Below are 27,693 nucleotides of genomic sequence, written 5' to 3'. Positions count from 1 at the left end.
TTTTATGAACCAAACATCACTTTGAATTTAGTGCCATGCTTTCTGTTGTCTCTCTGCTGACAATAAACTGTCTGAAATAATGCTTACTTCAAAAAGTGCTAACCAGCTTTTTCCTCTTTCCTTTGTTCCCCTCTGTTTCTGTTTTTCTCTCTTGCTCATCCTGCTTTCTAAATTCTGTCCTTGCAACTTCTGCTTGGCTGCATGATCTGCCTTCATGTTCTCTCCAGAACAGAAACCAAAGGTTAGTATTTCTTTTTTTCCTTGAGTTTCTTTTTTAGCCTCAGTTTACAGAACCAGTTTCAACTTTTTACACAGTTAGTCCATATTTGTATTCAAATAGAAACAGAAAATACTCCACATCTTTAGACAATGGATTCATTTAAATATGTATTAAAACCACTCTGTGGCCTCAGTCTGACCGAGTTGAACTATCATGCTAAAGAACAGCTCATATTTATTTCACACTTTTTTTCCGATCCACTGAGAGCTTCATGAGATTGTGCGGCACAGTAGTTTGAAGCTTTATTTATTTCACATTTAACCTAACTCTGTGTTCTGTCTTCCAAAGTTGGACTGCAGATCTCTGTTTATATAAACAAACCTTCTTTACATTCAAGCCCTTGCCAACCTAGTGTACACAACGCTCATATACTGTAGCCCAGTGTGACAGGGAAAGCTCTGTATTTGACAGGTAATGTGGTGTCACTTTTTAACAACATTTGAGTTTAAAAGAAAAACGTAGTTTTAATTGTATACAATTTATATGATTCCTTAAATGATGAAATCATTTCTCAGTGATCCAAATATTTTTTTTATTGAATATATTGGTTGACCACAATCTTTAGACCAGAATGAAAAGGATCAGTATTCAAATGTAAAAGTAGACAAAGTTGTTAAAAATTGTTTTGAAAAAAAAATTAATAATTTAAATCACATTTAATTGTTATGCACACAGAGCTCACCAGCCTCATGTGATCCTTCTCTTGCTACGGCTGTATTGTCGCCATTATTAACAGTTATTTGCAAAATCATAAAACGGATTACATATTTAAAAACCATACAGTATTAATCACTGACATTTGAAAATGCAATGAGAAACCAAAAACATTGCTTATCTTTACTCGGCTGTCCTGAAAAGTAAAAGGAAATAAGCACATGCAGCAAGTGGACGCCCAGAGGGTAGCTGACAGCTCTCAGAACTTTCAGCTGTTGCTGTGATTTTACGTATGGCCTCCGGAGAAGCTCTTTGAGATCATCAGTGTCAATAGATGGAGATAAAACATGTATAGCAGGGCTTTCCTGTGGGTGTATGCAAGACGAGAGGATCAAATCACAGAATGTAGAGACACTGACAGCTGGGAATTGAGGGGTATGTGAAACCTGTCTCCCTTTTTTGACGGTCTTACTGTTTGTATTATATTTTACCAGCAGTGAGGTTACTTTCCTAAACTTAAACATAAAGGGCAACCGGTGATTAAAAACCAATATAGTGGCACCTCTCAACCATTTGGCCTCTCTTTGTTCAGTTTTTGTTCTGGAGTATAACACGTAGTATAAGTGCAGCTCTCCCTGACAACTAAAATGGGATGGAGCCGATTAATGGGGCTGCATAAGTATCAACATCAGCTATATCAGGCTTTGGGTACATATACAGTTCATGTTAGGATAGATGTTACGGTGGTTTTGTTGAGTTCATGGGAACTGCTAAAAGTGCAAAAATAAAACTACAGCCTTGTTCTTAAAACAAAGTGTGTTTTACGTAGATGTCTATTGGATCTCTTCAATATTTGGTAAATATACTAACATCTCTCATCTATTATTAAATTATGTTTTAGTTGCAATTGGCTTTTAAACAAATAAACAATTTGAGGCATATACAGTATGTCTTAAAAGGCTCTTTAATGTGACCGTTATAATATTATTATTACTCTACAATCACATCATTAAATGGTTACACTTTCTGTCCCACTTCATCAATTGAGCCATCAAGCATGATAATGTAATATCTACATATGCATGTGGAGGGAAATCAGGTTTATGAGAATATTACAGAGGGTTGTTGAGAGGTGAATGCCAGTTGTGCATATTCACATGTGTAGTATCTCGTATCCTTAAGGATGATCAGAACTTGACGTTTATTACAAATATAAAAAAACGTTTTCAAAGCCTTTGCCCGTGCAATTATCCAATTTATTTCTCACCACCATAGTCTTTTGTACTATGCTGAGATAAATGCACTTGTCAAACTTTTTGTTTTACTAAACAGATGTATTTTCCTCATATTGGCATTCATGGTCAAGTAGAGGTTTATTAATTGACATCTGGATAAAAAAAGCTATTTCTTTCAATCTCTTTTTGTTTGTTAAGAGAGGGCAGAGAGAGACTCATTGCCATAGTGCTGCGAAAATGAGCAACAACATGAAGAGAGCTGCCCTTTTCCCGGGGCTTCTATTCAGCTAATAAATAACATCCAATTAAACGAGACTCTCAAAGATCACAAATTCAGTTTACCATTTCTCTCCAGGATACAGGCATCTGCTAATAACCTACCTCTACTCCGAAGTCACAGCACTGCAAGGTGGGGACAGGAAGATTACAAAAACAATGTTTTTTGGCAAATACAAAGCATGCAGGAGTGTCAAATACCTATAATAAATAACATTTATTACAAAGTCCAGAATATATAAGTATATGACATACAGTAGGATGTTTTGATAAGGAAACCCTTAGTTTAAATGTTTCTGTGGTGTGGCAAAGATACAACGTGTAGAACACAGAAGAGTAACATCTAAAAATGGCATTTGTATGGTTTATGAAAATCACTAATATTGCATTAATTGGTTATTGGTGTTTTCCTCGTGAGCACTTGGTATTTCTTTCTTGCTCTACAGGTTTTCCGTTTTGTTTTAATAAAGTATTTAGACTTTGATGACTAATTAATAATGGAACAGTCATTTTGAAATACGATATAAGGGCATGGGGATTCATAGCTTGAACAAGATGCTTCACAGGCGCCCCCCTTTTTGTGTCTCTTGTCGCGGCATTAGGGCTGTGTTCTCACTGGTTGTCAGGCTCTCCAGATCAATGTTGCCTGTCAGAGAGAAAGTTTAGGAAAGACGAGCTCTGTTCCCACTGCTGGCATGCTATACAAGATAATTAGACAGTCCATTTATATTTATTATAATGGCCTGTTAGGAAGCATCGTTGTGTGGCTTTTGTCAGTTTGCACACGCATGTTAATGTGTGTGGGAGGGGTCAAGCTCATATTAATGTTCAAATAGATCAGGAGCGCTCATGATCAAGGGACGGCTCCCATGCGGAGGTGAAAACCACGGTCAGAGCTGATAGCTTGTCTTAACTTGTCAGACTCAAACTGATGTGACGCTTCATACAGTCCAGCCCTCTCTCATTTCCAGGGTGTCAAAAAGAAACATTTTGTCACATTCCTCTGCGTATCAAAGCACAACGCACCCTTTAGCGTCTGTATTAGAGGCTCCGGGAAGGATGGACCACTCAAGCAAACTCTGGATTTTCACCGCAGGAGATTGCGTTTCCTGTCATGTTTGAAACCAAAACCCAACATGAAGTTATCTCAAGTTACATAACTCATATAAACGCAAAGCACAATCTTTCCTTAGCTTAGCCAAGTATTTTCATTTGAATTTTGATCTTTTGTTTTTTGCTAGTGTAGTAGAGTGTCATAGTTTGACACGTATGGCAACCCAGTGCATTAGAAAGTGACATAGAAGGGCCCTGACCAAGCGTCTCTTTGTGACAAGTTGGGAATGAGAACCGTTTCATGATCGTTCAATCACATGCTTTTAGTCTGTCAGTCTTCACTTCAATAACAGACTACCTCTACATTTGAGCCACTTAACATATCCATATAGTGACGGTAAATAGGTCTCTGCAAGGCGGGTGTATTTCTTAGAAAAGCAATTGCCTTTGTGGTCTGCTATGTGGAGAATTTGGTGGGCCTTTTTAAATACAATGATACAAAAGCAGCTAAGGATGTCGGTGGGCACCATCATGGAGGAAACACAAAGAGATCAAGGACTAGAAGGTGGGGATGACAGGATTAAAAACACAACTGGGTAGTAGGAAGTTTAAAAGCTGAATGTCTGAATGAGGCTATAAAGTCATTATGTCATATTTACATAACTTACAGTCAAAAGTTTTCGACATTCTCAGTTATGCTTTAAGTTGTCTTGAGCTCGCAACTTAAACTTACCAATTATCATAATCATCTCAGCAGCATACAAATGTAGTGTATAAGTGTGTCCTGTTTTTCACTGTTGTGTTCACTGAGGGTAGGATATTAGTAGCTGAAATGACTCATAGTTATATCATCGAACCACCACTCAGTATCTGAGGATAGCAGCAGGATGTCCATTTCATACGGTTGTGTAGTTAGTACTGCTCTCCACTGGAATATGTCTGTTCACATCAAATGGACTCTCTACCCCGTGTGTTTCTCTTACAATCCGTCTCTTTACTCCTTTCTCCCAGTGTCTTTATGCTTTTGCTTTGACATTTTGAAAAACACCATTAGTTCTATAATGACTTTTTATGTAGCTGCAGACATTTTTGTGCCATTATGACAGATCTCATCCGATGCATAATCATTAAAGGCTCTTTGCGGTGTTGGTGTTGAAAGGAAAGGTCTGCTCACGTAGGCTTTTTTTTCTTTTTACAATGTCCTATCTAGTATTTTGGGTTATGGTTAGTACCAAAGAGTTGGTTAGTACCCCCCCCCCCCACACACACACACAAACACACACTGATTATCCTCTCAGCCTTTTTTCTGTGTGTGTGGTGAACCTGTTTTTCAGCTTTCCTTTTTCTCCTCCATTGTTTTCTTCGTTTTTCTACTGCCTCCGTTTCTCAAGCATCAGCACCTCAATTTATTACCAATTTGTGTTTTTATGTTCTCATATCACCAAAGTAATGGGCTGGCTCGTTAAAAACATATTTGCTTTCGCGACTTTATTTTTCCGCGGTGATTTTTCATCCACACATGTAGGTTTGTGTATGTAGTGTGGGGGAAGTGTTGGAAGGGATGGGCGCGGATATGTTTGCCACAATACAGGCAGAAAAACAGAAAATGGCAAATGACTTCAGAGACGAATGATTTGGGATGCCATCAATCCATTGAATGACTTGGGAAATGTTAGGGTGGGCTTAACAACTGTTCAGATGGAACTGCTGTTGTCACATAGTGAAATGAAATGGAGATAATAATGCCTCATACCTGATATGACAGAGTAGTCAGAAAATGCTCATTTTATCACACACACTCATGCACACATATTTTGAGGCCGTGGGTAGGTCTACACGACGCCTTTAGAGGGCACTACTCCACTGAGAATAGCAGCGGTATAATGCACCCCCTCAGGTCTCTACATGCTGATTAACAGAATATCCTAATCAATTATGAATCTTTTGATTCAGCATCAACAATTTACATCCAGATTTGTAAATGTATTTTTAAATGTTTGTACTTCCGTGTTTCCCTGTAGGGTGTGTTAGTTCCTTTGTGAAGAGCAATCAAGTGCTATGTTGGAGACGCTGATGCTCACGCAGGAGCAATTTAGTGCTTTCAGATTTAGAAAAGGATCTTGGTACAGCGGGGATAGAGAAGGAGAGGAGAGGAGAGAGAAGCTTAATGAAGTCTGTTAATTTGCTGCTATCAGAATGAAAGTCTCAGACTAATTATGGCCCTGGGTCATCTAGTCTGGATCACAGGGAGAGGTGGCCCTGCATGGTTCGCTTTGATTAGCTCACTCACAACACAGCTCCACACTTCATTACTCTGATCTCCCTCTGTCTCGTACTCACTGGCACCCGCACCTCCGGACGGGGTGGGGGGAGGGGTTGGTCCGTGTGCAAACACACAGGCTGTCATGTCGGTGCTAGTCAGGATGGTGGAGTGCGCATTGATAAGGCAGAGAGGGGAAAGGTGAGGGCAGGTGTGTAGAGTCCAATAGCTGCTGGATGTCTCCTGTGCTTCCTATCAGGCTGACTGAAGTCCAGGACATAGCTGCATCAGAACCATACAGCGAGTCAACAGTGAAGCCGCGCTGCTGCTCTGACTGTTCGTCTCCCCTCTGTTGACTGTAGAGTTGACAGATGTGTCGGAATGGTGGATTTGTTCACTTGCTGCAGACAACCCCCCTCCTGCGCATCAGATGTCTCATAGTGGATTTAGCTTGAGGCAATGGTGTGTGTGTGTGTGTGTGTAATATACATGTGTGTCTGGTGTTTGCACACAGAGTTGCGAGACCTCCATATTATCCCTGCTACAGAAACTCCCCTAATAGCAGTGATTTAAACGTTACCTGCATGGCTGCCCTGATTGGCTATTGGAAACAACACAGTGATTTAATTACCCTTTGAGACTGCTGCCCTCTCAACTCTCCCGTCGCTGTGTGTGCGTGTGTCTGCCTTCTCAGGAGGAGACGATCGTATCCCTACAACATGCCATAAATAATGAAGTCCTATCAAGAGGAAAGCCGGTAAAGAGTGATATCTCCCTAGGAAGTACGCTGGTTGGACGAATATTGGATTCAATGACGGGCCGAATAAACACACTCACTATACCGTCCGTTTCTTGCCTGTCACTGCTGTCAGTTCCTCACTTCACTTGATAACTTCTTAGATTTTAGTATTAGTTATCGAGTGATCGCTTTTTTCATTTGACATAAGTGTTGGGATTGTGCGTGTGTCTGTGTGTGCAAAACAGAAGGCAGTTACAGTAATGCATTTTCACTGATTAGAAATCCATCCTGATAAGATGGAGTGCTGGTATGAGTGTACTGGGCTGGAGAGATGGAGGAGAAGATTTTGGCATGTGTGTGGGTGAAGGGTGGGGGGGTGGATTTGAGGTGTTACTTGCTTGTCTCTGAGGCCTGCCTGTCATGTAGAGCATCAGTCATGCTCTTTCACAGCAGTTTTATTTCATCCACCATTCCCTTTAGTGCTTTGACGGCACAATTCACTGATACTGCCTTTTGGGAAGTGCTGCTTTTTGGGAAGAATGTGTGTGTGTGCAATTTTACACGTCATATTTTTGTCAAGGGCCTTTATAATGTGGCAGAGATTGGATCAAAACCGTATAATTATTACAAGTGTGAGGCAAAGATAACTCTAGCTTTGCGTCCCTGTCTGACCCCTGCAGCTAAACATCATTTTTTTTTTCTCAAGGAGAGAATACAAATGTCCTTTCTTTTATTTCCGGAATCATTCAAGAAAAGACATGAATTGATTTTTTTAGTTTTTGTTTGTCTGTGTGAATAACTCACACTACATTTTCCCCTGAAGGATACTACACTTAGGTAAAGAAAATTGAGATCCTCCTTCACTCTCTATTATTCATCCTTATCTCTACTCCTTCTTGTTACACAGTCTTGCCATCAAATTGACATTTATCACAGGCCTCCATTAAGACACCTTAACTTAAAAGTGCTCAGATGGCAGGCAGCTAGCACCGTGTCTGCTGGCAGAGCAGAGCGGGCCTTTAAACTCAGTCTGTTCCCTCAGTGTTGGTGTCTCTCTGTAATGCCCTGCTCTCTCCTGTCTTGTGATAGAGTCCTGCTTTCCCTCGCGGCGGTATCTGATCCTATCATCTGATGTTCACTGCCGCTTTATCAATGGCTTCGTTTGTAACCTATCTTTTTATTCCTCGTAGCCTTGTATTTCTTAACTGATACAACTTTGTAGTCTCAAGCAGCGGGTTTGCCATTAGAGACTAAAATATCTATTGCAGTTTTACCATACCTTTGCCACGTTCCTTACCTCTCTGCGTCTTCAGTCCGACCTGTGATGTGGCACAGACACCCCACTGCTCTGCACTCGTAAGTGTATCCTTATCTCTCGCACTTCCTGGGTCTTCCGCAATCTGATAACTACAACCGTCGCCTCTCCCTCTGATTGATTAACCAGTGACCCCTGACCCCCTGTGGGACATTTTAATTGGCTGATGTATAATAAGCAGGCTCCCCTGTAGAAGAGCTGTTTTAAGGCCACAGAGATTGGGGGTGATGTTGGAAGGGGGCAATCTAATTAGCTGATTTAAATGATAACACCTGGGGCCGTGTCGTGAGAGAGTGTACCTTTATGTGTGTGTGTGTGTGCAATATTCTGTTATCACTATCTCACGTACGATTGAGATGGATGCAGCCCTCGCAGTATACGTGAGAATGATTCATGGATTATAAGACCCAGTCAAGTATGTTTATATACACTGAAACAGGGTGGTTAATGCTCTGCTACTGCCTGTTTCTTGTGTGTGTGAGAGTGATTCAGTGTGTGTTGGCGTAATAAATGAGATTCTGTGAAGCTATAAGTTATGATGAGTGGATCAATACAACATCTTAATGCAGTAAACTGGAGGCTTTCGAAAGGCCGGCTCCTTATATTGCATTCTAATACCCAATAACATCATATTCAAGATTACATTCCCGTTAGAATAAATACTCCACTTATTTATGCTGGTTTTTATTGATGTTGTTCATGCCATATAATTGAACATGGCATCTGATGAGCATTACTAGATGGAAGGCTGTATAAAATAGAAGGATTACTTTAATATTGAAAGATGATGCAAACTGATGGCTGTCCTTCAAGTATATTTAAACAAATGTGCTGTTATTTTTTCCTGTTGACAGTTAAAATAGTTTTCTATCTGTCGTTCTAACCCTTTGAACCTCGTTTTTTTTTGGTAATAGATATTAAGGATCAAATATTTTTCCCCTTGGTTGATAATATAATCAATGTATTGGAGACTATACTGCTTACACTGAATTAATTATTCAAATCCAAGATATTTCTTATTGCTGCATTATATCTACTGTCTTGTCTATTGTTATTATAAGCATTTGGCCAAAATTAAGCCTAACATCTATGGAAACTTTAATATTGTGATGTATGCATCTCCGGAACAGCAATAAAAGGCATTATGGATTAATCTGACAATTACCTTCTAGATTAATGGTTGAAGTCTTTGACCTATAAAATAAACTAAAGAAAATTGTAACAAACTGCCCATCACATTTTTTCCATAGGTGACATATTAAAATGGTATGTTTTGTCGAACCAACCATCCGAAACCCATACTATTATTGATGAGTAAAAATGACAAATCACATGTTGTCCTATAGTGAAAATAATGTATCACTTTAGCTCTCATATTAGCTAAGATTAAAAATACACCATGCATGTCTACGTGTTGTTATGGACAAAGATCACTTTTAGTCAAATAAATTGTTTGATGTCGTGTTTTATTTTTCTCAAGTTTGTTTATTCTTTCAGCCCTTTTTTATTTAAAGTTGTTCTAGCCTTTTTTCTTCTTAATTGTGTCTCTTCGTGTTTCACGCTGCAGTGGACAGTGTGCATTCTTGTGAAAATGTATTTTTGTCTCTTCATTCTCTCCACTCCATGGACTGCATTTTCCATTGTCCTCCCTGTCTGTCCTCTGTGTTTTCCCCTCTCACACGTTCAAAGACTGTGAGGAGAGTGTTCCAACTGAGGAGCCAAGTAAGTCCAAGGATAGCTCGGTGTGTGGCTGTGCTTGTGTGTTGCTGTGTGCGCTCAGCTGCACTGTAGGTGTGCATGTTTGTGGACATGCTAACATTCTTTTCTGCGAGAGCTCCCAGCATACCTTTTCCATTTTTAATTAGATACAGGGTCCCTGAAACAAGACCTGGCCCATGTGGATCAGTAGAAATATCCTCTCCTCTTCCTCCACTTCAATCGTCTCCTCTCCTCTTCTCCTATTCTCTCGCCCTCTCCTCTTCTTTCTACTCCTCTCCTCTCCTTTCCTCTTTCCCCTTTCTACTCCCTCTTCTCCTCTCCTCTCCTTACTTCTCCTCATTTCTCCTCGCACCCCACACCATAATTACAGCACCAGACAATTACCCAGCATACTCCTGGGATGCACATTTTGTTCTCTTAATCTGGTGTCTTAAATAATTAAAACCAACCATGAACTCCTCTTTGTGAGTGTGGCTCGAGAGGTTTGTGTTTTTGATGTGTGTTTGAGTGTGTATATCGTGTTTCCCTGTTGTTTGTAATACAGACGTCATGACGCCTCTCCTATCTACCAATAGCACCATCACAGTCCCACCTACATGGCTCCATGTGACCCAGAATAGATTTACCTTGACCTCTAACCTGATTATTGTATACGCAGCATTGTGTTTATGGAACTGCCGTTGCTCACCCATACCTACATATGTCCCTGCTGCCATCACAACATTTCCATAATCCCTTTTTCCATGCCTCTCTGGCATTCTGTCATGGTGGACTGTGTTCATTTGGAAATATATGTAATCACAACAAAAAGGACAATCCCGACATTACAGTCACTTTCCCCCCTTCCTCATGTAGTAATATATAAGTACATCGTGATATCTAAATGTTTGTGTCCTACATCTGTCAGCAATAAAGTAAGTGTGTGCATTTGTGTAAATGTTACCTTGTGTGTGTGTTAATAATAATTCAGTGTTTCTGTCCTCGTCAGCCAAAAAAGAAGAGGAGGATCTGGAGGATAAGAAATCTATAAAGAAGAGAATTAAAGAGCTCAAGGTGCTCGATGCTAAGATTGCACAAAATCTATGTAAGTATTTGTTTCCCTTGGGCCCAAACCTCCTCCCATGGACTGGATTTATACACTTCCATGTGTCTAGATTTGACTGTGTACTGGGCATGAATTCTGCTTTAGCCTCCGCAGATCCTTGAAACAGACTTTGCACTCACTTTCCCCCTGTATCTCTCATAAGTCACCTCCTGTAGCCCTTATTAGATGTTCTTTTCGTGCCGTGAAGTGACCCCAGTGGAGCATTTTGGAAGGGAATGAGTTCCACCTTTTGTATGTTGCTTGAGCAATTAAAGCAAGACAACACCTGGCCACAAGTAGCTCTGACTCATGTCTTCAAAAACACTGAGCTAATTATAATTAATTATTTTATGTTAAGCACCCATCAAGGAAAAAGAAACCAGAGGAAAAAATATCTAACTAAATGCTAAATTCTGATCATAAGACAGAACTTTTTTTTTCTCTCTCTCTTTCTTTCCTTCTTTCTCTCTCTTTCTCTCTCTCTCTCTCTCACACTCACTCACTCACTCTCTTTCTCTCTCTCTCTCTCTCTCTCTCTCTCTCTCTCTCTCTCTCTCTCTCTCTCTCTTACGTCTTTGCACGTCCCATGTTTGGTCTTAAAATGACCGTTTTGAAAGCACACAGCTTTAATGAGGATCCAGCTGATCTCTTAAGCACTCCCATATCTTACCACCTCATTGGCTTATATCAAGGGGAGCTTTGACCTTTGTTTCATGTATTAAAGCAAAATGAGACTAATCAGCCCAGTAACAGTGATAAATCACACAGCGGAAATTATAGAACGGGAACGAGGAAAGAAAAAAAAAAAGGAGAGTAGGCCCGTTATGTGTTACACCATAGGAGGTAAAGAGTGTAAAAGCTTTGAGGTTGAGAATGAGTTTGTGGGGTTTTAATTGTGTTTCTTGATTGATGGTCACTATTAATGCGAGTGCATTAGTTTGCCATGTGAGTTAGAATTTAATTTTTGCTAAAAAGGTACCCACACATCACATTGTGAGTCACCAGTAACTTGTTTAACAATTATTTGTATTTCTGTAGTCAGTCCACTTTTTGAAATTGTACCTAAAACGTTACATAATATTGACAATGAGATCGTAAAAGAAGCCTGTTTTTTTGTAGTGTTAGTTCTGGTTCTACTCTATAGCATAACAATAGAGTAGAACCAGAACTGTATCATAAACCTTTTGCAGAATATTGACACTGATATAGTAAAAGAGGCCTGTTTTAAAAAAGAATGTTGAGTTATTTCTGGTTCTACTCTATAGCATGATCATTTGTTGTCTAAAACACTTCAGATACAAAACACTTACAAACTCTGACCTGATATTCATTTTACCACAGTTTTTACTTTCATATGTTCCTATTAATCTTAAAGGTTCTGCATTATAAGACACCTAGCCGAGTCACACATCTTTGAACTGCCCTGATACAGTATTCCTCATGGTACCCCTGGCAGGACTAACGACTTCTCCTGACAAGACATTCACCATTCAGTCCCAAGTGGTACCCCTTGCTTGATGATCAGTATCATTTTACTTTTCTGACTTGTTTATGATTTTTGATTTAGCTTTCTCTTTTAGTTACTACTTAATGTCCTTTATGTGACCTTGAGCTGTTATTTTTTATATTTCACACTATTCTTTGTATGTTTCAATTCACATAATTGATAAGTATGATCGATTGCCTGTAAGTGCAACAATGTTGTTCATAACTGGTGAATCAATATTTGATTAATCCCAGCATTTGCTTCATCTTTTGATTGTTTCTTTGTAGCCATCTTCCTGGGTTCCTTCCGTATGCCTTATCAGGAAATTTGTCGGATGATAGTGGAAGTGGATGAGGAGCAACTCACTGAACCAATGATCCAGGTAGCACAGTGCATACATTTATAAAGATAATCAGAGCTTTAAACTAAGTAGATGTCCTTCTTGTACTGACCTCCTAACTCTAATTAGATGTACATGTACATAGCTCGAGTATCAATATTGAAACCTCTCTCAACTTACATTGTGGGGCTCTTTACCACAAGGCTGGGAGTGTACCTTAAGTGCACTCCTGCTCAGTAGGTAATGTGTGTCTTTCTTCCAGCCTTCATTTTTAAATCGATTTTTGCGAGACTAACTATTGTGACTTATTTTAGCTTTTGCCAGGCTAGGTAAAGCAAGTAGGAGGAAGGTGCAATGAGTGAGAAACCACGTGATGCCGTTTGCTAAATATCTGCCAAACTGTCTCTGCATTTGTACCTTTTGTCCCCCATACGTGGATTTAGTAATATCGACTGATCATTTCAGTGCTCTTTGGTTAGGCTCAAGTTTAAGGTACAGTAAACTACTGCATTTTGGACTCTTATTATTTATTACTTATCTATTTTTTTCAGGCACGCTTACTGTCAGATTTGTTATGTTTGACAATTATTTCATTTCATGTTCATATTTATACATTTGTGTGTATTTAATGTTGTGATAACAGCATGGATTTGCATAATATACTAATGAAAAAATAAATACTTGCATAAAAACATGAATTAATGATGAATGGGTTAGAAGAGACTCCATGTTAATGAACCGACATTTTTTTATAAAAACACAATCAGTGAAAATATGTTTTAGAGTTAAATACTAAGAAACTGAGTTTACTTGGCTGATTTTCGAGGGGAGACTGTCACAGACGTTTTGAGCACAAACAGCAAATGCACTTTTACCCTCTTTCTGCAGCTTGACCCTGGGAACAGTGGGCAACAACTGGTCAGCAAACCTTAGGCTACTAACAGTAGTGTAAGGACAGAGAGGGTCAACAGTGTCAGATGATTTGAGGAACTGCGCTCATGTTTTGTAGCCTGTGTCAGTTCTATGGCAGCAGGAGTTTCTACAAGCTGGAGGCCTCTATTGACTTCCTGGGCAGTCATGCCAAAAGGGAATTATCGCAATTTAATTGCAATAGAAGAAGGAGAATTTATAAATCCCACAAGGGGAAACTATACTCTACTATACTACACTCTGTGGTGGGAACTTCTGAAGCAATGGAGACAGGACTCAGAGAGACACGAGGAGAGCAGGAACTTTGATGGCAAACACTGATGGTTTATTTGGAGCTTCGGCCGGAGAATTCACAAGACGTGCTGGGCCACGAGTTGACACAGCCAATGCCAAACCAATTCTGAATATCTCTACCCCATACGCATGTATTTAGCTGGTTCTGAGAGAATAATGAACATTGTGCATAACAAGATAAAACCATAACACCTCTATCAGCTGACGCCAACAGGCAGGAACAGGGAGACAACACACAGAGCACAGCAGCCAAGGTTGGGCAGTACAAACTGTTAAACTGGGTCAAAGTTATGGGCCAAGGAAAATATTTCCCCAACATACTCTACTATACTAAAATCAAGCATACAGTGTAAATTCTTCAAGCTAACTTTAAATCAGCCGTACCAATAATTGAAAAGGTTGAATAAGAGGAAGTTAAGGAATGCCTATAAAGCTTTTAGATTGATTAACTGAACCGTCAGCTAAAAATAATGAACCAAAACAAACATTAACTACGGATGTCAAATTATAGTATTAATTTGATCAATAATTGTTAATTACAACCTGCAGATAATTAAAATTGATTAAATAAAGTGCCATTTAACTCAGGTATTCAAAGTGGCAATATTTGTTTTTACTTCAGGCGTTTGAAACTGATTTTCAGCCGAGTTTGAATGCATCAGACCAACATATTTACCTCATGGTAGCAGTATTTGTTGAGATGGCTGTTACATTCAGAGAAGGCAATTTAATCGACATGGCTTAAATAATTGACCATGTATTCCTTTTGGATGTCTAAAAAACCCAATCACGTTCATTTTACGTATAAATAGCCTTAAGGATATAGTCTCCTGCTTGATAGTAACACACATTTAATTGGAGTCACAAAACTTTATTTGTATTGAAAGTAAAAGACCTGACACGCATCCAAATATGCAGCCAGTCAAACAGCAGTAGGTTTGATTTTCTAACAAGACAGCGCACTACAAAGTTGTAGTCCTAGGGCTCTTTTAATTAAATTTAGAGAAAACACCAAATTGCTCTGGAGGCATGGACTGCAGGCAACCACATTGCTGTGAGAGCCAGAAATACATTACAGACAATCCCCCAATGGCAAAGAGTTTCATAAAAACTTTAGATCATTTCATTTTCTACATGGTTAAGACATTAAAAGATGAAATAAGAAGGGTATAATGCCACACCAACTACAATTATTATACCTAAGTGTCTCAGGCATCATGAAACGACCAACGCAAGGCTTTTCTTCAACATTTGATGAATAACCAGTTGCTTTTCTCTGCTTTGCTCCATATTGCTTCTCACTGCTTTTCTTCTTCTCTCTTTTTTGTAGAACCTTGTGAAGCACCTACCTGAACAAGAGCAGCTGAACGCCTTGGCCAAGTTTAAAAACGAGTACGCCAATTTGTCAGAGCCTGAGCAGTTTGGGGTTGTGGTAAGTACACACACACACTCACACTCACACTCACACTCACACTCACACTCACACTCACACAATTTGCAATACACAACACAAGAAGAAGAAGTGTACTTTAGCTTCCCCACCAGCTGCTTAGCTCTCACAGCATGTAAACATAGGACATATATCTAAATACAAAACTTATTTTGCGTTATATTGAAGTGTTTTTGTTCATGCAGGATCTTTAATATTAACTGTGTGTAAAATGAAGCAACAGAGTTGTATGGAGCTGGTTTATAACTATGTAAATGTCATATTCATGTAAATTGTCTTGTATTTGCCTCCTATCTCTTCCTTTCTTTTGATTTCCTGGAAACACACACACACACAAACGGAGCACTTACATATGAATATCCTAATCCCAAGCTTTTTTAAATCTTTTTAAGCCGTAAGAGGACACCTGTAGACTGCAGCACTAATTTATGCACATTAAAGAGAAGCACTGCTGCCTAATTACGTCTGCATCGTTTTCTTAAAGTCTTTTCAAAGGAGGTTTATTTTAAATTATTCATGAGAAGCGTAGCCCTTTTTGTGTGTTTTGTGTTTCTGCCTAGCAACCAAGTTAATGATAAAAACATAAAATAATCTTCATCTACTTCTGCACCAAAGCACCCACCTGTTTAGCATACACGCATGAAAGAGAATCTTATCACTGACTGAAAACGCAGTGACTGAGAGGTTGATTGGGAGGGGAGGGGGAGAAAAATAGAGCATGCTCAGCTGTTGTTTAGTGTTCATCAGGGAGACGTAGAACAAAGAGGGGCCTGTTTATATAATGTTGTATCGCTGCTGTGCCTGCGTGGGCCCAAGGAGGCCTGTGTGCTTTCACCTATCAGAAAGGCCCGGTTCAAAGGGAATTTTTAATTGTGCAAACGCATGCATTTTATCTCTTCTGGTTCCATGTCTGCCACTCTCATACTTGATTTGAACTTAACCTTGCTTATAGTAGCATTAAATAGGAAACTATCTAATTGCATTGTTACGATTCTTACATTGCCTTAGTCACTAGGTTAATATATATGTTGTTTTTTTGTGCAGCTGCTGTAGTATATGAACAAGTTTAATGTTTCTTTCTGACAAGAAGTCAGGAAAGAAGCAAACAAAGCCCTTGATCTTACAACAGAGTAATTATGTACATCCATCTCCATACAATAAGTTTAGATTCTTCATGCATAGTCAATGTTATACAGTACAATTGCTGTGCATCAGTTGTGGTTGATGATTTACAGACTCAAATCCAAAGAGTGTTTTCCAGCGTGATCATGCTGCTGGCTCACCTGCGGTAACGGTCCCTATGACTGGCATGTCTTTGAATGAAGGTTTTTCATCAACATTGTTGGTGAGGCTCCACAAATACATGTATTTACCAAAATATTTACTCAGATTCATTTGCTTTTACACTTTATGGTTCATGATTTTAAAACTTTTGATCACATGAGAGGAATGTAGAGTGTTGGGGAAACTTCTGTGTAGCAATGCAGGAGGAGTCACCGACTCATGAAGGAGACACGGGGAGAGCTGGAGCTTTGATGTCAAACACTGATGGTTTATTTAGGAGCCTCGGCCGGAGAATTCACAAAACAAGTCAAAGAGTCAGAGGTTCTGACTTCACGGTAGAGTTGCCACGTAAATTCTGAAGAACTCTACCCCAGACCCGTGTATTTAGCTAGTTCAGAGAGAATAATCAACATTGTGCATAACAAGATAGAATCATAACACCTCTATCAGCTGACGCCAACAGGCAGGAACAGGGAGACAACACACTGAGAGCAAGGTTACAGTGCGTGTGCTCAGTCAGGACAGTATGAACTGATAAACTGGGTCAAAGTTATGGGCCTTGGAAAATATTTCCCCAACATAGAGTAAATGCACTGTTAGGCTGCTCAGACCAGGATTTTTGGTGCAGATCGCTTAAAACAGTATCGACTAATATGATTACAGATCAGGAGTCTATTTACATTTTTTTATTCCACGCCGTTCAACAAGCGATTCTGCTACTCTGCGCTGTTTATACGGTGGGTTTTAGGCTGCCTATGCTTTTCTGTTGCCGTGTCTCTCTGGCTTCTTGTTTAGACAAAACACAAAAATGTGTGAAATAAATACGTGTTTAAAAAAAATACTATCACAAATGGTAGTGACCCTTGGCTCACGGAAAAAAAAAAGACAAGAGACGCCGAGCCTGCCGCGCTACTTAGATTATTTTAGAGACAATACAAGAACATGGGAGAAAGCAGGAACATTGGTATTACATATTTCAATTTCAGAATCAATGCATCATCTGACCGGCTGTTATACAGACCAATAATGATTGGTGGGTGATCAATCCGACCAACCTTAGACTTTTCTCTCTCACCATCCCACATCTCAATAGGTTTGCAATGAAGCAATCATTTATATAACATCATCTTCACAGTCCATTTTTTATGTTTGAAGAACTTTGAACCCCACCCCTTCTCTTTTAAATACGACCCTGCAGGAGCTCAGTTTTGTAGAATGGCCTCTGTAGCCTTTAACAAGCAGCTGCAGACATTCACTCTGAAGGCCGCATTCTGCTTTCTTTCTCCTCCTATTGATTACGTTCGACCCACTTCAATATCCTTATCACATAATGTATCCCATCTCTGGGCTCCCTTTCAGCATTATGTTTGGTTCTTGTGCACCTTGGTCCTTCTTCATTTTGTCATATTATTCTACGTGTCTTTCTTTTCTATTTCTCTCATACAAACTTGTGCACACACACACACACACACACACACACACACACACACACACACACACATACGCTCACTCACCGACTGAAATAGTCATTTGATAACATTACAGTAGCTATAATTAAACCCTTGATGGAGGACATCAAACCGCACAGCCAGCTGTTGTGTGAAACAGACAATTGGAACCTGCGCCCCCACCCCCCCACACACATACACACTCATGGCTGTGGCCAGACCCTCGGCCCAATGCAATATTTTCCAATTTTCTCTAATTGTGTGAGAGTGGTAATCCAAGGCAGCCTATTGTATATTCCACCCCCTCCGCTGCCTGCCCTATATGGACACTAACTCCACAATCAACTTACCAGACCTGGGTCCCAAATCAAATCAGTGCCAGCATCTATTACTACTGCCTAGCAACACTTTTCAGTATGGCGGTTGCATAAATGTATTTTAAATTAGATAGGCCTAATGTGAGAGTGTGCCAAACGTGTTATTGTAGTTATTTAAAGTTTGTCTCTGTTCTCTGATTTTGTTCCCACTTTTTTAACATCATTTCCTTTAGTTTTCCTTTATTCTCTTTTCTATTACCGTATTTTCATTTTAATATTATTCTTTTTTTTTGCTTTTGCATACTTTTTTTGTATCCTTTATCTCTCTTTTCCTCTTCCAGATGAGCAGTGTGAAGCGGCTGCGTCCTCGTCTCAGCAACATTCTCTTCCGGCTGCAGTTTGAGGAGCAGGTTAACAACATCCGTCCAGACATCCTGGCAGTGAACGCTGCGTGTGACGAGGTCAGGAAGAGCCGCTCTTTCGGACGCTTGCTGGAGCTGGTTCTGCTGCTGGGAAATTACATGAATGCAGGCTCTCGCAACGCCCAATCATATGGCTTCGACCTCAGCTCCCTCTGCAAGGTGAGGGTTAAAATGCTGACCTTAACAACAACAGTTAACCTACAGTATGTAGTCCTTAATCCCTCCATCGGTAGCGGTTCACCATGAGTGATGCGTGTTTCAGGAAGAAAATCTCAATACAAAAGCCTTTTTTACAGATTTTTACACCGAGGTTCAGTTGCACTTACAACTATATATTATTTTTAAAACTGCAACAATGACCACATTAAATCCAAGTTTGGTAAGCAGAACAAATACACACTGAACAGTTAGATTCTTCAAAATTCTCATTATTATACATTTAATGAAAAACCCCATGTTGAAATGGCCATTCACAATATAAACATTGAATTACATTTGTTTGTGTTTAGCCTATTATTTTGGAGACAAACAAACTTTAAAAATATACAATTAGTCGTTAGAAAAATTCTAGGTGTGTGTTTGTGGGGATTGTACTCTTGGGTAATTTGTGTTTGTGTGTGTGTGGCTGCATGTTTAAAGGTGTTACCCTCATGTAAGCTATACAAGAGTACGTGTTTTTTTGTCTTTTACCTTGGCTGACCCTATCAGCATGGCATACTTATCTTTAATGGTTCTGTTATTAGACATTTTGTTTGAAACTCTTTAGTTTGATTGATCACTATCATCCAGTGTTGTAGTCAAGTCACCAATTCACGCGTCCAAGTCACTCTCGAGTCCCCACTCTTCGAGTCCGAGTCCAAGTCCGAGTCACCAAGGGAGAGTCGTAGTCGAGTCCGAGTCCAAGTCCGAGTCACCCAAGGAGTGTCCGAGTCGAGTCCGAGTCCGAGTCATCATTACCTGTGTTCGAGTCCGAGTCCAAGTCCGAGTCACCCAAGGAGTGTCCGAGTCGAGTCCGAGTCCGAGTCATCATTACCTGTGTTCGAGTCCAAGTCCGAGTCACCCAAGAAGAGTCCAAGTCAAGTCCGAGTCACAAGTCTTCATGTATTAATCTTCGTGGATATATGTGTTGAAATGTAGCTGCTCCTCTACATTGCTTTCATCCTGTCATGTTATACTAATGTGTCTATTGAACTGCTGTGAAGCGAGTTTGGCTACAATTCTTGTAATAGTACTATACAAATATAAAGCGTATTACTAATATTAATATTATTATTATTATAATTGTAAATTACCTATAATATGTCTAACTATATTTAAAATGAGTTACCTTTTAGAGAAGTGATTATATTTGTATGCCAATATTTTCCTATGGTAAAGTTTTCGTTTTGCACTTTTATTTTGATAGTAATAAGATCGGGACTCTTATTTTGAAGGAACTTTTACCGGTTAAGGATGAAGATTGAGCCCCAGAAAGCACATGGCTACTTAGCATGCAAAATGACGTGCTTTTGTGTTATCGGCTGAATCTTTATTTATTGATTAGATCACGTTACTCTGATGATAGTGTTCAAGACAGCCTATATGTCTGAACTCGATCCTTAGAGTAATGTGTTACAGAGCCTTCTCTTCAATATTTTTTCCACATAACAAGCATTTTGCACTGCTCTTTTCCAATGTGGAAGCAGAATGTGTGAAAGCATACAGCACGATGCGGGGTGTGTCTCTAGACATCTTTAGACTGGAATAGCGGGGCCCAGTTCGTGAACTCTCCAGGATAGAGGACATCAGACTCCAGAGAAAACTTGCTCGAGTCCGAGTCCAAGTCGGAGCGTCAATGTACAAGTCGAGTCCGAGTCATCGTGGGGGGGAAAATTCACGAGTCCGAGTCCTAGTCATCATACGCAAGAATTCACAAGTCCGAGTCCGAGTCCAAGTCATCGTGCGCGAGAATTCACGAGTCCAAGTCATCGTGCGCGAGAATTCACGAGTCCAAGTCCGCGTCAATCAGTGCGCGAGTCCGAGTCGAGTCACGAGTCCCGAAAATCGACACTGGAGTCCGACTCGAGTCCGAGTCCAGGACTCAAGTACTCCATCTCTGCTATCATTCCTCACTATCAAGCACAATAAACACTTTTTTCTTCTTAATCTACTAAAATCTACTAAAATCTATCAAAGCAGCCAAACCCAGGGAGCGCTTTATTCTTATTCTGCTCTGACTAGATAACTGAGGCTACGGCGTGTATCCCTTTGAAAGCTCTCACACCCTGCAGGACAAACTGGGCTTCGTGTGGCAGAAAAATAGCAAATAAATGTACCTTTTAGATTTTATGTGGCAAGAGGACTGAACAGTACATTTTCCCGTATGACAGTTACGGGGAGAACAGAGTGTAATCCTTAAACTGGAGACTTCTCCAGCGGTTACATTACAGCTGTTGGCACACATTCATTGCAGTTTCCACAGTAACAACCACTGCAGCCATTCATCACTGCCACCTCTCTGCCCTGTTATACTTGGGTGCTAATGCTCATAAACACCCGTGTATGTACGTACACAAACTTGCATTCATACACATGATGGATTAGTTTCATTAACGTGACACTTATTTAGTCAATTAATAACAGTCTATGAAGGAATATGTTTTGTATTTTCGCACTGTTAAGCTGCTGTTCCAGTGTGTCTTGCTTATCGTCATGCCGGTATGTGGTGGGACTAAGATGGGCGTCAATGTCAGAGACAGGATATGCAGAGGAATACATCACCTTTGTGCCTGCCCCTGAGTTTGACAACTTAATTCCACGGCACACTCCACAGCACAGGAGAATTGCACCCGGCCCATCTGGAAAAAGCAAAATGTTTACATTGTCAACTATGATTACCATCCATCTAAATTCAGAGAGGGACCTTTTGTGAGCCAGCACTTGAAGATTTAAAAAAAAAATGGGAGAACGGAAATGAAAAAAGAGATGAGAATGTTTGATTAGAAGAGATAATACAAACATGATTAAACCCAGCAGGGCTGAGCATGCTGCTGTCTACCAATAGATCACCTAGAGAGATACACAGCAACGCACACCACAGGAGGGATGTTTGGCTGGGATATTGAGAGACATCTTTGAATTGGACTGCAAAACAGAGATGATGGAAATTTATCAGAGAAATTGAAAAATGGTTTCTTTTTGAGGGGAACGAGAGAGGCACAAAGAGCAGGAGAGGTCATTTCATTGTGAATATGTGTGTACTCTGCTGCACGAGACATTAAACCATCTTTAGAATCCTCTGTAAACTACTGAAAGGGATTATGGTAGCTGAATGAAGCACAGAGACACATAGCAATCTGTTATAGAACACAATCTCTGGGTAATTTTTGACTGTTGCAGAAAAATATGTGTCTGTTACAGCATATATATAGTGATAGTAGTATTCTATTTTGAAAAATAAAACAGAAACCAAACGGAGAAAAAATATTTTCATTATTATTTTTGTTTAATGATGATAAATAATACTGCTCCGGTTTTCATATACATGTATGGAGACATTATTTCCAAATAGGCAATCAAATCTTGAATAAAGTGGTCATTTTTCTATAATAAGCAGAGTAGAAAGATACAGTGAGCTAGACAGCTGCCTGCTATGCTACAGACTCTGAACAAAAACCCACATACGTTTTCCTGCTAAAGTCTCCTTATCTTGCCTGCAACATAAACACAGCTGTTGTTGCACCATTGCATGTTGAACAAGTGACCAAACAAACATTCACCGGGGAAAAGTGCACTGCTAACGAAAGATTGCAGGCTAGATCTGCTCAGCTGGAGAACATTAGCAACATATAAATGTACTTGCAAATGTCACTTCAGTCCAGTTAGATCCTTGTGGGGTCCTTACGCTTTAATACCAACAACAACATGCCGTCTTCAGGCTACAGCGCGGGTTTGTTTACCTTGTCTGTAGTTCCCTACAGTGTAACACCGCCACTCTGGCAGACTGCAATAACAATGTCATTTGAACAGAATTGTCCATGCAGAAAATAACAGCAAAGCACAGCACTGAATGTCACCATGGACTCCTTAGACATTTTAAAAAACAAGGCAAGTCTAAGGTACAAGTGCAAAAAAAAAAAATGCTATCAGCTTGTCCCCAGAATAAGCACTTTTATAGAGTATTGAGACAAGATAAAGTGAAATAAAATACATATATTTTTTTTTTGTTACTGTTACAGGTTTATGTGTTTATTTTATATGTTTGTGTATTTTCTTTTGTGTTACAGCTAAAGGATACTAAGTCAGCGGACCAAACAACCACATTACTCCATTTCCTGGCGCAAGTATGTGAGGAGGAGTTTCCAGATGCGATCTCGTTTGTTGAAGACCTGGACCATGTAGACCGATCTAGCAGAGGTATACATTATAACACATATGTTCAAACCTACACAATGAACACTTCGTATGAGGTTTTATTACAAATGATTAAGCATGCAATGATCCCCACTCTAATTATCAAGTAACAACCACACTTCTTGATAATTTTAACATTTCCTCTACCACCTGCTGTCTGCGAGATGTTATCACAGTGTGATTATTGCTGTTATTTTGGTTTCCTGGCCTGCTGGTGTCAAATTAAATTTGCAGGTGTTCTATCTCCTTCCTGTCAACATCCCCGGTGTTTTACCAACTGGTCTTACAAAATAGAATTAAAAATAAAATAGTTAGACTATTCTTTGAGCAATTAACAAACAAGACACTTACCCCTTCTCTCTGTCTGAAACTTAAAAAAAGAAAAGCCATTCTCTTTAGCTTTGAGTTAAATGAAGAAAAGCTTGTTTTATTTTCTGTTCCACATGTTGTTAAGGCAACTAAACAAGCTATTAAAATTGAATATTTTAGATATTTTGAAAGGATACTTTGGCCGCTTGTTTTATGTTGGCCATTAAGCAAATTGGCCTGACATAAACAATAGTGATGATACTGGAAATTGTAATGGTACATGATGGGAAAGGTGAGCCTAATGAAAAAATAATGAGCTGTGTGGGATGTCCAGCCTTATAAACTACTGATATCATGAACCTTATCACATGCGTCATTTCAACTCGTTAAGTGTAACCCCTGAGGTCCATTGGCGAACAGACTAAATAAAGAATGTTTACCTGAGCACATCCAAAGAAACCTTAGAGCAAAGACTGCACATAAACAAAATGATTAAATCCATCACAAGAATATAGTCAGTTAGTGTACATCATCATTTCTATTAAGTTATAATCTTTTAACACAAATAAACAATTTGTATTAGATGTTATTTTCTTTGCTTGCTTTTCATGATTGCACTTGAACAGTAATGATAGATCCAGGCATTATAGGATGTGCTTTAGAGAGCTTAATGAAAAGCAGGCTGGCTTCTATTCGATGTTCTTACCTCGACAGAAATGGAGCATTCTTCTTCCGTATTCCTTTGTCTTACTTTGAGGTTTCCTCTTACCTTTCTACTTTTGTTACTCTCTGGAGATTATTCATGTTTTAGATGCTTGTTGATTCTGTAAACATGCAGTGTATCTTACCAGTTCAATGTTTGATCTATGCTACACTCTGCGCTTCTGCACTGCGGTTTGATACCAACATTAATCTTTTCCTGTTGCACAATGACAAGAGATATAACTTTATTTTTCAAGAGAATACTTCAGGTCATGAATACTGCTAAGATGAATAACAATAGATTCAAGAGTTTTTATGTACAGTAGTTAAGGTTTTTGAGTTGCTTTACATCACAGTTACTGTTTTCATTTGAATTAGATGCGAGATCATGCACACGATCACGCATTGACAGACGCTCCCACATGGCCCTGAGTATGGTCAGTGTTGGGAACATTGTATGGAAAAGGTAACAAACGGGCAGGGACAGACCGGGTGGTCAGAGCAGACTCTCTTATATTCTTTGTTCATATTTCCATGGGCAACTCTCAGGAGGAAGCAGCAGTGTGTGCACTGTCACCGCATGTTTCCTGTTGCTGCAAAGATGGTTTTACCCACTGCTCAATTCCCAGCAGGAGGGATTGAAGGGAAGAGTGAGGAGAAGAGAAACAGACTGAGGATGAAATATGTGACTATTGTTTGGACTCTTCCTCATAAGGACCCCTCCTGGTTTTGTTCTTATAATCTGCGGATAATGATGCTCCTGTTGAGTGTTTGATTTTCTTCCCAACTCTGTCCACAAGCCCATGGCCATGACACATAAGTGAAAGGGCCAGATCAATAGAGAGCACACACCCTGGATCTCTCTTCAAGCTTTTTCCACCTCCGTACATGATGGCCACACACTGAGTATATTTTTGTATCTATATATGCTTTGCCCTCTCTCTATCTTCCTCTTTCCCTGTGCGCCTTTGCCATTATTAGATGCATACACTAAGTGTCTCATCTCTTCGCATCTAGTATTCAGACGCACAAATCCCATTTCGTCTTTGTAAACCATGTGTGGCTTCCTTTTCATCAGGTCTGACAGCCATTCGGGAAGCCTGGAGACACACTGAAAGGGATGTGTTACATCCATAGACGCTAACCAAAGAGCTTACTTGAGCATGAAAACAAGGTTTGATAGAGGTAGCAGTAATGATTTGCGCTGCTGTTGCAGAAGCCGCTGTCTTTTGACTGTATGTGACACAGCTTTCGTTCCCCCCATCACCAACCCCGGCGTCTCTCATGGAAGCAAAACTGGAGCTTACTTCAGGGTTCCTTTATGTCTGTCTTCTAATTTCTGCCCCTCTCTCTTCTTTTCAGCATTACAATCATTTTCTTGACATTGAGAAGCAGTCCTTGTGTGCTGCGACTGTCTGTCATTCTCTATGTATCTATCTGTGTCTTTTTATGTCTGTCAATATCTCCCTGTGACTTTCTCTATCTTTCTTTCTCTGACTCTGTCTCTTTCCGTTTTTTGTTATATCAGTTATGCTCTATTTCCACTTTCTCTCTTGCTCCTACTTCTTTTGTCCTTCATCCCAAACACCCTCACAATACACAGCAGTCAGGTTTGGGCAATAAGTGTGGTTTGTCGCGTTGTACTTGGTTCTGAGCTTGATGTTCAAGTCAGAAAAAGACAGAGACATGAATGTGCTCTAACAGGCTACTTCAGCTCTTACATGTTCAAACACCACCTTTCAGTAGCAGACGCACTGCTGAGTTGGAGAGCTATGTGTAATACTAAATAGACTTGTCTGCATACATTTCATATTGCAAAGGAGGAAAAGGTGTTTTGGTTCAGTTTCTGTTCAAGGCCTTTGGCCCCAAGGAGTCATTAAGAAGTAATGTGGGGAATCAGCCATATTGAGATGTTTCTTTAATATGTGGTTAAAGCATTAGTTTTCTACTTGTAGTTTGGCCAGCCTCAGGTTAAACGTATACAGTGAAAGCAGTCCACACTACAACTTGCAATTCACTGACCTTCATGCTCTTTTAGTATGTATTAGGTGCTCAGCCCGATGAGAGTTAGCGTCAGGATTTCTTCAATTACAAGTCTCCAGTTCCCAGCCTCTGGCACCATCAGTCTAGTCGCACTTGTCTGTCAGGCTCTGGCCTCAGGAGGCAGATCTGCTTCTTTTTTTTCAGTCTCTTAATTTCCATACATCATAGGATGATCTATAGTGGCGATTTGTGTGTAGCGGTGCTGTTGTGAGTGAGTATGTATGGTCGTGTGCTCCACTCAGTCTCATTTATAGCACAGCAGGTTGGCAGAGTAATAAAAGGATGTCAATGAGGGATTTGACCTCTACAAATAATCCAATTATTATTCCTCCAAAACATCCTATATCTGTCTGCAACCCCTCTGGACCACAGTGGCATTCCAGCACCATTGCTCATAACAATCACTCAGCCTCCAACACGGAAAGAGAAAGCAGAACTAAGGTGGCCACAGAGACCACCATGAAACTCCATCTCTGCTTGTCACCGCACCACAGAGCAATTATACCACAATTCCTAAGTTGTTTGTGACAGATGTGTGTTTATAAAGAGCATCAGCGTCATCTGTTTTAAATTACATTTCTCTGTGTTTAACAAAAATATTCCAGCTGCTATACTCCTGATGAGTCCCAGACAGATTTTCTCCAGAAGCATATGCCTCAATTTCTGTAACCTGCATGTCTTTTCTTCGTCATGTGCCCCTCCACCTTGGGGAGCCTCATCACCAAAAGCTTGCAGTTTGGATAGTAAAAAAATGCAGAAGAGGGGGGATCCCTCTATTTTGCCTTTCTTCTCCTTCCCCTGACTCTTTTCTCAGTCAGTGCATCACTGGGCTTTAATCATTTCCATTAACATCGGCTGCCGGCTTGGCTTCCTTCCACTTCTGCATGCTGCCCATGTCTCCTCAGCAGATTTCAACTGTTGCTTATGCAGAATGCTTTCAAGAAAAACCGACAGAGATTTAAATGGAAATGATAGAATAGGTGAAGTGTCAGTTTCTGACTGTTTGCTAGAATAATTGTTTGGACAAGTTCATCTATCATACTAATTTGACTGGGCATTGGTCAGATATAAGGAAATAATTAATGATTTAGTCAAAGATTTATGGTTTTAAAGAGTGTTGACAGAATCCAAATCATTTCTCTCAAGAGGCGATAACCTTAAAGCCCGGGCCAGAAGGGGATCGAGACCCCCCCCCAGTTGACAGGGTTCGCCAGTCTCTGGCACTGTTATTTTGGGGGTCGCGGGCTGAAAGGTTTGGGAACCCCTGGTCTAGACAGCAGATTTCCGTTTGGTTTTCTGATACAGAACTAACAATCTTATACAAGTTATACAGAAATGTATCTCCAAATCCACAGCAATGTCTCTCTGGCCGACATGTTACTATTACGTTACTAGTAGAAAGGTTTACTGAGGTGTTTTGAGTGCTGCTAATGTGTGACTGACTTGATTGTAGTATCCGGTTCATTAAAAGGCAGGACATTTCATTTCTTTAAACAGCTCCCTTGTCCTTACAGTAAATGTCATGCAGTACATTATTGTAAAGTATGAATCATAATTAAGTGGTTGCTAATGTGGTCTCATAAAGACATTTTTATTTATAAGCATTATTTAGCCAGGCAATCTTTTGGGATGAATTATCTCTTCAACAAGAAACATACGTG

At 39.9% G+C, this 27,693-nt stretch overlaps 1 protein-coding gene across 4 annotated transcripts in view; it reads left to right on the top strand.

The window, feature by feature from the left end:
* Window positions 1-27,693, top strand: part of LOC117471727 (protein diaphanous homolog 3-like) — a 161,513-nt gene that overhangs the window by 54,714 nt on the left and 79,106 nt on the right. For 3 of the 4 annotated variants that reach the window (XM_034116926.1, XM_034116924.1, XM_034116925.1), the window contains 5 exons: window positions 10,520-10,615; window positions 12,389-12,483; window positions 14,996-15,097; window positions 18,506-18,745; window positions 22,852-22,981. In XM_034116926.1, coding sequence (XP_033972817.1) covers window positions 10,520-10,615; window positions 12,389-12,483; window positions 14,996-15,097; window positions 18,506-18,745; window positions 22,852-22,981 — 663 coding nt within the window. Of the gene's footprint in view, window positions 1-10,519; window positions 10,616-12,388; window positions 12,484-14,995; window positions 15,098-18,505; window positions 18,746-22,851; window positions 22,982-25,067; window positions 25,149-27,693 lie in introns of those variants that run through there. The other variant, XM_034116927.1, reaches the window with a different exon arrangement.

The sequence above is a fragment of the Trematomus bernacchii genome, unplaced genomic scaffold (assembly GCF_902827165.1).
Source record: "Trematomus bernacchii unplaced genomic scaffold, fTreBer1.1, whole genome shotgun sequence".
Classification (NCBI taxonomy): domain Eukaryota; kingdom Metazoa; phylum Chordata; class Actinopteri; order Perciformes; family Nototheniidae; genus Trematomus; species Trematomus bernacchii.
The sequence above is the reverse complement of the archived record's forward strand: the minus strand, read 5'-3'. Positions and strand labels throughout refer to the sequence as shown.